The 9,880-nt window shown below is 31.4% G+C and overlaps 1 protein-coding gene across 1 annotated transcript; it reads left to right on the forward strand.

The window, feature by feature from the left end:
- The first annotated feature begins 6,104 nt into the window (after positions 1-6,104).
- On the forward strand, positions 6,105-7,214 carry LOC112295046 (pathogenesis-related protein 1). Its single transcript, XM_024546161.2, has one exon. It carries the CDS (start codon positions 6,189-6,191, stop codon positions 6,798-6,800), a length of 612 nt encoding a protein of 203 aa, XP_024401929.1. The 5' UTR covers positions 6,105-6,188; the 3' UTR covers positions 6,801-7,214.
- Positions 7,215-9,880: the final 2,666 nt, after the last annotated feature.

The following is a 9,880-nucleotide window of genomic DNA, read 5'->3' on the forward strand; positions in this document are numbered from 1 at the left end:
TTATTATTAAAAAGGGTCTGTTGTCACAGCATCCGATATCTAGAGACCCCACATGGAAGCAGTACTAGAAGTGTTGAGATATCTAGAGACCCAATGGAAGCAGTAGTAGAAGTGTTGAGATATCTAGAGACCCCTCATGGAAGCAGTAGTAGAAGTGTTGAGATATCTAGAGACCCCACATGGAAGTAGTAGTAGAAGTGTTGAGAATGTTTAGAAAGACACAAGAGTAATAGTAAGTAATACACACACACAAGAATAGTAGTAAGTTATACACACAAGAGGGTTTCTAAGAAGAGAGAGCTTCACACATAAAAATCTATTGATCTAGTTGTGTCTCGTATACAAGAAGAGAAAAGGAGAGAGGTTAAACAATACTTCTCCACTAGACTCTAAATACTATAGCTACAATATTTACTGTAGTCTATAGTAAATATTATGGAGAGCGCTAGCTACATTTAATGCTATCAACCCTCCTCACTCATCATAATATTTACATAATATAAAATTTGTATAGAATTATTATCTATAATTTTTTGTCATCTTGCAAGATCAACAATTGTTGCCTCATTAAAACCTTATCTAAGAAAACCTTATTGTATTTAAAGACAAAACCATATATGAAGGAAAAAGAATACAACAAAAGAAAATGATGTTATTAGTAGTATTCCAAGGTGATAAAATTATTTTTACCAAAGTCTTTAAAATATACTCCAAAACTTTCTATAAAATTATAACTAAATTTTAAATAAATAAAAAAATCCTTATAACTTTCTTATTCAAGAAAAGCAAGTCGCCGCATACCAATGGCATAAATAAGTCAATGATGGTTGCACAATAGGACAGCTTTGGTGAAGAGATGAACAAGGTTATTTGTAGATTCAATTTTTTTAATTATAAGTGCTTAATCAGTAATCAAGTCATGGGTATAACTAAAATACTTTAAATCAATATTCTTTGTCGTGTCGCCTTTAATAAAGCCAACTTGCCTCTATGCAATACAAGTACTATTATCTTCATACAAGATAGTTGGAGAATCATCATATGAAAATCTATAAGTTGTTTGAATGAATTTATCAATTGATAGCAACCGAATACATTCTCGAGATGCTTCATGTAACGCAATAATTTTTGCATGGTTGGATGAAGTTGCAGTTATTGTTTGTTTCACTGATTTCCATGATATTGTAGCTCCATGTCTTAAAAATACATATCGTGTTTGAAATTTAACTGTTGTAGTATCAAATTTATATCCTACATCACAATATCCAAATAATTTTGGATCTGCAGATTGTGTATAGTATAATCCAAAGTCTTTAGTATCTTTTAAATAATATAATAAATATTTGATACCATTCTAATGTCGTAGTATTGGACGTGAATTATGTCTTGCAAGAACACTAATTGTAAATATAATACCTGATCTTGTAGATGTAGCTAAATACAAAAGTGCTCCAACCGCTGTGAGGTATGGATATTGATCTCCCAATATTTCCTCCTCTTCTTTGCATGAATGGTATGGATTATGACCATTACGACCACATCCAACCATTGGTATGGACAATGGATAAGCATCAATCATATTAAATCTTTGTAAGATTTGTTTAATATATGTTACTTGGTAGAGAAAAATGCTACCATCTGTTAGATGCATAATATGAAGACCAATGCAAAAAATTATTTTTATTGGCATTTTCATCTCAAATTTATGTATAAGTAGGTTAATAGCTGTAACACATGTAGATGTAGTGCCTATTGAATTAAGATCATCAACATATATAACAATGATGACAAAACCAGTTTTATCTCATTTGATAAACAAACAAGGGATTAATAGATCACTTACAAACTTATTTGTAATTAAATAATCTTAAAGACGTTAATATTCTATGTGTCTAAATTGTTTTAAATCATACAAGGCCTTACATAATTTAATACCACGATATTGTCCCGGAGCGGGTCCATTTGGAGTTCCTGTTTCTAAGCCAGGTAGAACTTTCATATAAATATTTGCATGAAGAGAACCATATAGATATGCAGTTAGTACATCCATGAGATGCATCTCAAGATTGGCATGAACTGTCATTCCAATAATATATCAAAATATAATTGAATCCATGATTGGAGAATATGTGGATTCATAATCAATGCCAAATTATTGAGTAAATCCTTGAGCAATAAGACGAGCTTTATAGCTGGTTATTTAACCTTGAATATCTTGCTTACATATTAATACCATTTTATATCCTATAAGGTAAGATATAAGAGTGTCTATAATTAGACCAAAGACTTTCCTCTTACGCAAAGAGGCATACTCCTCCTCAATAGCAATTTTCCATTTTGACTAATTAGAGCGACACATCGCCTCCTCAATGGTTTGAGGTTCAAGATTGTCTTCCTTGCAAGAAAGGACTTCTATAATCATATATGCAAATGATTCATCTACTGTAATAGATAGTATATTCCAAATATCATCTATACCACAATACAAAATAGTTAATTCTTTACTCAACTTATTTTTATTCCTTCTAATTCCAAGATTGTTTTTCATAGAAATTGAAGGTACATTATGCATGGATATATCATCATGAATAGGTAGTCCCGCAAGATGAGTGGCAATTTCTTGAAAAATAATACCATGATTAGTAAATTTTATAGCTTTTTTTTTACGTGGTTGCTTATTTGGTCCACAAGTTTTTTTAGTTGTTGTTGTTATAACTTGAGGTATTATAGTCAATGGCACTGCAATCTGAGCAAGTGCATTCTGAGCCTCATTAATAGGATCTTGTAATTCTAGGTGCATCATTGAAGCCATCAGGTGTTTCATCTATGATCCATTTTAGATGCAAAATCTTAGCAACTTCAGTTTGTACCAAAGATGTCCTAGGATCGGGATTCATTGTAAACGTTTCTAGTACTTCAAATATGAGTACTTTATTTCTTTGTTGATTGGATACTCTTTCTTGAAGAAATGGGAATATATTTTCTTCAAAACAATAAATTTGCAAATGTACACGTAATAATGTGTTAGTTGATGGATCAACAATATGAATAATGCTTGGTGAATCAAAACCAACATATATGCCTTCTTATCGATGAGTTCCAATGGTACATCGTTGAGGTTCTGGTACTAAAATCCAAGCTTGGCAACCAAATATTCATAAGTGAGATATATTTGGAATACAACCCAAAATGAGCTCATGTGGTGAAAAAATTTCAAGAGAAAAAGGGCGGAGGCATGTTAATGCTCCAGCATGTAAAACTGCATGATTCCACATAGATGCAAGTAAATTTTTGTGAAGGAGGAGTGGCCGGATAATGAGTTGTATATGCTTTATAAATGACTTTGCAAGTCCATGTTCATATGGAACACAATATGTTAACTCAATTCTTGTTGCAGTACAATAGTCTTCAAAAGACTTTGATGCGAATTCTTTTGCATTATCTATATGAAATGTTTTTATAGGATAATCAAGAAAATATGCCCGAAAATGAATAAGCATAGATATAAGATTGGCAAACACCATGTTTTGAGTTGATGATAATGAAACATGTGATTGTTTATCTGATGCATCAACAAGGACCAAAAAATAATGAAATGGTCTCGATATTGGATTAATAGGACTATAAATATCACCATGCAATCTTTCAAGCATTGGTGATAATTCTTGTGGGATTTTTCAAATTGGAGACCAAGTAATCATTTTACCTTGTATGCATGCATGACATAATTTCATAGAGTCTACATCTGCAAGCTTTAAATTATATCTAGTTATACATGGAATGAACTTTCTAAATAATGTAGATCATAGATGTCCCAATCGTCCATACTAGAAAGAAACACGATTCTTTGTGATAGATAATGCAAAATTAAATATAATGGGAGGCCAAATCACAATTCGATACAAACCATTTTCTGTAGCAAAAGCTTTTTCAACAACTTTATGGTTCTTTGCAAGAAGCAAAACCTCCTATTCCTTTCATATTTGAAACCACCAAAAATCTCTAGATATTATCTCTAAAGTCTTATTGTATCCAAAATATCCAACTATTGGAAAGTCATGATAAGCTTGAAGAATATGTAATTGAGCTTTGCCTTTTTAAATGTATAATTATTCCTTGAAGTAGATTAGATTATTTTTGAATTCATACTTGAAAGTATCATGAGACTTAGAAGAATTATTCTTGATATCATGAACAAGAGGATCAAAAGACATATTTGATTGAATATCTTGACAAATGTTGAATCAATAATCAATATTGATTTTATTGCTCAAAGATGAAAATGCTCTGGCTTTAAAAAAATTATTTTTTATTAATCAAAAGCTAACTTTCTTTCTTTTGGTATAAGATAAGAATTTTTAGAAAAAAAATTTGATAAATCTTGTTATTTTTTGGATCTATAGATGAACTTGAAATCAAATTTTGATAAAAGCATATTCCAATAGGCTTAGCAATAATTCAAAATATATATCAACATGAAGTATTTGAGGTTTTTGTGATCCATATATATAATAACTAGATTAAAAGTACCTTTTAGATAATGACGTCATTCTTGAAATGGATCTACAATTATAAGAAGCTCTTTGTTGTGGATCTTGTAATTAATCTCAACTCCTAAAAATTTCTTGGAATAAAAAGAAAATAGGTGGAACTTATTATCTGCTCTCATTCATGATAAAATAGCACCTATAGCAAATTTTGATGTGTTTGTCTCTATGAAGAATGCCTTAAAAAAATTAATACAATACAAAATTGGTGTAAAAAGAAATATTATTTTTAAGGCTTCAAAGAATACTTTTATTTCTTTTTTCTACCTAAGTTTGTCTTTAAATGTCAGACGTATTAAAATAGTTATAATTTGAAAAAAGAACTTGATAAAGATTTGATAATAATTCACAAATTTTAAAAAATATTACACATCTTTGTCTGTTTTTGGGACCTTTCAATCTATTATAGTCTGAACCTTCTCAAGATCCATCATTAATCTTTTGTTGGAAATGATGTATCCTAAAAAATCAACTTGAGTGGTATAGAATACATATTTTTTTACATCTTTGCATATAATCTTGCATCTCTAAGTTTTTGTAATATACAACAAACATAAAAGTCATGTTCTTTTAAGTTCTTAAAATATATTAGAATATTATTTTAATAAAAAATAATAAAATCATCAAGAAATTTATGAAAGATGTTAATTATGAAATGTACATTTATAAGTCCAGAAAGCATAATATTATATTTGAAATGTCTATACTTAGTTCAAAAAGGAGTCTTTTATTCATCTTACTTTTTGATGCAGATTAAATTGTATGTTCTTTGTAGATCTATTTTTGTATAAATCTTTACTTGATTGAGTTGGTCAAGAAATCAAAGATAAAAAATACTTATTTTTGATGGTGATTTTGTTAAGTCCTTAATAGTTTACATATAAAATTTTTAGCTAAGTTCTTATCAATGTATTCCTTGAATGTAGCCAATTCATTTTACAATAAGTTATAGATTGGTCCAAATTGTAGTTGAGCTCCTTCTTATAGATCAATTGTACAATCATAGGATTGATGCTCTAGAAGAATGTCTATATTCTCTTTTTCAAAAATGTTATCGTAATACGTAAAGTCTTGCTTGAGAATGCTCCAAGCACCTGGTTGTGGAAGGTAGAATAAAAATCGCAACAACAAAATCCTAATTCTAATAGAACACTAATAATGCTAAATAAGCTTTAATCAAATTCAGAGAAACTTCAAAAGAATTCCAAAGAAACAATAAGAAATCTTAAAGAAATATTAGAATGATTACAAACATATCTCAAATATATCTCAATTCAATCTTAATTTAATCCTAGTTGAAATCTTATTGCACTCGGAGAGCGTCCTGGACTGGTGGCCCAACTGTCGGTAGCACATGTTGGCAAAGTAGACCCTGCCCAAGACGAACGCTCTTCAGGCAATAGGTTCATGTGTACGGCAGCAGGCTCCGAGTCGCCACATGCAAAAGAATCCCAGATGGCCCACTGTTCAGTATCTGGGCATCCACCCTTGCTGCGCATACACAATGAATGTTGAGCTCAATAGCCGGTCATCGGTTGACCTGACGCTCAAGCACGAGGAGCTATCTGTCGGCAACTGATTCGTCCCCCAACCCCCGAGTCGTGCACTCATGCGCACCAGTGGTTGCACTGGAGCTGGCGAATGGGAGCGGTCTCTGAGATCCACCATAAGAGGTCGCATTGGCCTGGCAATCTGCATTCAAGTGGCAGCATCCGCAATCCTCTCTCATCAACCTCCACTCGCGAGTTCCCATTCAGAACGGCAACCATGGCGCGGCACATCATCCTCGCACTCCTCGTCGCAACAATCTTCTCCGCCGCCATCGCACAGGACGAGGCGGAGTGGATCGATGCCCACAACGCCGCTCGCAGCGTGGTTGGCACCCCCCTGCTCACGTGGAACACCACTTTGGCTGACTATGCGCTCGCGTATACCCAGACTCTGACGGGATCTTGCGATGATTGGGGTCATTCGGGTGGGGACTATGGCGAGAACATCTACTGGGGCGGAAGCACCGCTGACACTCCCACCGAAGCCGTCCAACTATGGGTCTCCGAGAGTGCAGCCTACACATACGGCCCGTTCGATGACAGCACGCTGTCATGCTGTGGGCATTACACGCAGGTGGTGTGGAATACCACCACTAGCGTCGGGTGTGCTAAGGTCCTGTGCGCATCATATGTCAACTATCCAGTGTTCATGATTTGCAGCTACTCTCCTCCAGGAAACTACGTTGGAGAGTATCCTTACTAGATGGATCGACCAGTCATCGATCAGGCCATGGGCGGATCCACCGACTAATCACCTGCGGTGCGAGGGCAACAATGTGTTGATTCTCTAGGAGTATGTAGCTTGTGTACTGCGTGATGGACCGGCTTGAATAAAACGAGCAACTTAGACGTGGTTGCGTGGTTGGCGTTAAGAGCCCGTGCACCTGATGCAGGGTAGCACGGAATTACGTGAGGACCCTTGGAGTGCCACCATCACAACTCCATGGTGGCTTTTGCGCGCATAGTGGGCACTAATCATTGACGCTGTACCTGGGCGGTCAGTAGACAGTCGGAGGTTGTTAGATATGGCAAGGATAGTGAATGCATATGCTCAACTTATGTAAACAATATTGTGTTAATAATAACGTTACAAGCTTTTTTGCTTTCTGTATGCCAACTACGTGTGAGATTTTATGTCTAGCCGCATCTCTTAACAAGACCCATGTTTTATGAATAATTATGCCTTAATTTTTCTTTCAAGGACACACATATTCTTCGTATTTGTCTTTGTAGAATATGAAAGAAAAAAATAATCAAAGCTTTTAAGTGAGATAAGTTAGAAATAATTTTTTATTTTTCATTGATACAAATTGAGAAGTAAAGTCAATTTTCTAAGTATACTTATAATATTTGTTTTAAATATATATATATATATATATATATATATAAAATTGACTCCAATATTGGTTAACTTGGCCATTCATCATTACACCTTCCATTTTCCATTGTGATTTTAAGCTCCTATCTGCCATTCCAATGACTAGCCTATATCTCTTGTTCACATCCCAAATCCATGTTTGCCATTTCTATTAAGAACACATATCTCCCATCAAAATACTCCCTTCTTTTGTTGTTCCCAGCTCCCATCCTCATATTGCAACCTTCACTATTTGTTGTTTCCATCTTTATTTCCTTAGACAACAATCTTATTTAATCTTTTCTTTTATAGAAGCACAAGTTTTTTTGCTTTCATTTGTTAATGGAGTGATTCAAGTTTTTCCTCCTCTTCTTCTTTTTTATGAGATTAATTATTGTGTTTGAAGTTTTCTTTTGTGGATTGATGAAGTAGATTGTATTATTTTATAGTTGAGAGAGTATGATGCATTGCTTGTGGATTTATCTCATAATGTCTTTCGACCATGATTAATATTGTAGATCTACTTAAATGCTTGAATTGAGCCTTTCAAGTAATTGGAATTAGATTTTTTAAAGTTATTTGGTGAAATGAGTTTCATATATTTATAATTGATGTAATGAATGGTTTGAATTTGTGTCAAGTTAGCCTTAGATTGAATCAATGGCATCTTTAAAATCAGCATGAAGAGGAAGAGGAGGAGGAGTTCAACTCACTAATTCACTCCAAGATATAGAGCATAAAAATATATGCCTTCATAAAAGAACCATTTGAATGAAATTGTTGTTATTGTGTAATTTGAAAACTAACCTAAGAATGTATAGGACATTTGATTGTAAAAGGATTTGACCTTATCTTATATTTTCATCGACAAATCAAAATAATGCATTAAAAGATTTAAAAGTTAAATATAATAACTTCATAAAAAATATATATATATATATATATAATTAAAAGAGCTTCATAAAGAATAAAAATTTATTACAAATATTCTTAAAGTAGAAAATTTTTATTTAAATATTATAATAATGTATGATTATTTTATTTTAATATTAATATTAATAGACCTTTTAATTAATTAGATTATGACAAGCATGGCCTATTTATTACCTAGAGATAAATTAATTTAATAGCATATCAATTTCAAATAATACTATCAATAAAGATACATCTTAATTTTCATTTGTCTTCTATTGAGCTTTATATAGCAATAAATGTATTAGGAAGAGGTCAATCATAGTTATCTCTTATTGAAACAGATAAAAATTAAGAGTTTGAAGAAGAAGACGGCTTAGATTCAAGATAATATTGAAATAAAATATAATATCTCATACATTGGGATAGATATGATATTAGTAAAAGCACATGGAAATAATGTGAGAATCTAGTAAATGCATCAAAACTTATCTTTGACTTTTATTAACATTTTGTATCAAAACTAAGAACTAAGAATTAACAATAAGATGGTATGAATGAAGGAGAAACAAGTTTAAGAATTAACTTGTAAAATTATTTTACAAATATAAAAAAATAAGAACTAATAAATTTATATTAAGAATTTATATTTATAAAATTATTGAATAATACTCATAGATTTTTTTAATTTAGACAACATTATCATTGTAATAAAGATCCTTAAAAGAAACATATTCTTTCTTGAATAGATGGTAAGAAATAATGTCTTTGGTATCATGACCTTAAAAGACCCTTGATACTTAGTGATATTATTAGAAGTAGTTGTTGCACCTAATAAAGTATAAAATATATTATTAAAAAGTAGCTATGAAATTTTTAATAATAATCAATTAATCATTTGATTTTTTTATCTTAATAAAAAATATTAATAATGATTAAAAGAATCTATTAACTATTTTTGTACAAATTAAAGATTAAAATTTGTTATCTATATCATTTAATATATTTTGGATTTCATCAATTTATGAAGTAATTATATAATTTTTTGTAGAAATTATTACTTAGAAGAAGAAAATTATATAAATAATAGCCATATTTACTAATATATGTATTTAGATTAATAGAACTAATTAAAAGTAAGTAGAAGAAGATTATATTGTTCATGTCTTGTTGAAAAGCTTTTTAAAAGCTTTATAGACTTAACATATACTTATAAGTGATTTTTAGGTTGATATCTTGGCTAACAAGTTAGCCATATATCATATATTTAGCCACTTGTATTATATGCTTGCTATATTGTTAACTTGTTTGTTATGCAATTTAAGTGAGGATTAATTCCTCCTACATTAGAAACTGCTTCTTTCTATTTAATGCCTTCTTTTTTCTTATAGTAGTATCCTATAATATTTGGATATATAAATCCTAATTCCAACAACTTATAATCTAGCTTATTACTTCTTTTATACTACACCTTATAAACCTAAGTTTATTTAGGCTCTAAGTTGTAGTAACAA

This window comes from Physcomitrium patens, chromosome 18 (assembly GCF_059467195.1).
Source record: "Physcomitrium patens ecotype Gransden chromosome 18, ASM5946719v1, whole genome shotgun sequence".
In the NCBI taxonomy this organism is placed as follows: Eukaryota; Viridiplantae; Streptophyta; class Bryopsida; order Funariales; family Funariaceae; genus Physcomitrium; species Physcomitrium patens.

What these genes read in the sequence shown, in the direction of transcription:
- LOC112295046 (XM_024546161.2), top strand. Translation starts at nt 6,189, where the DNA reads ATGGGAGCGGTCTCTGAGATCCACCATAAGAGGTCGCATTGGCCTGGC.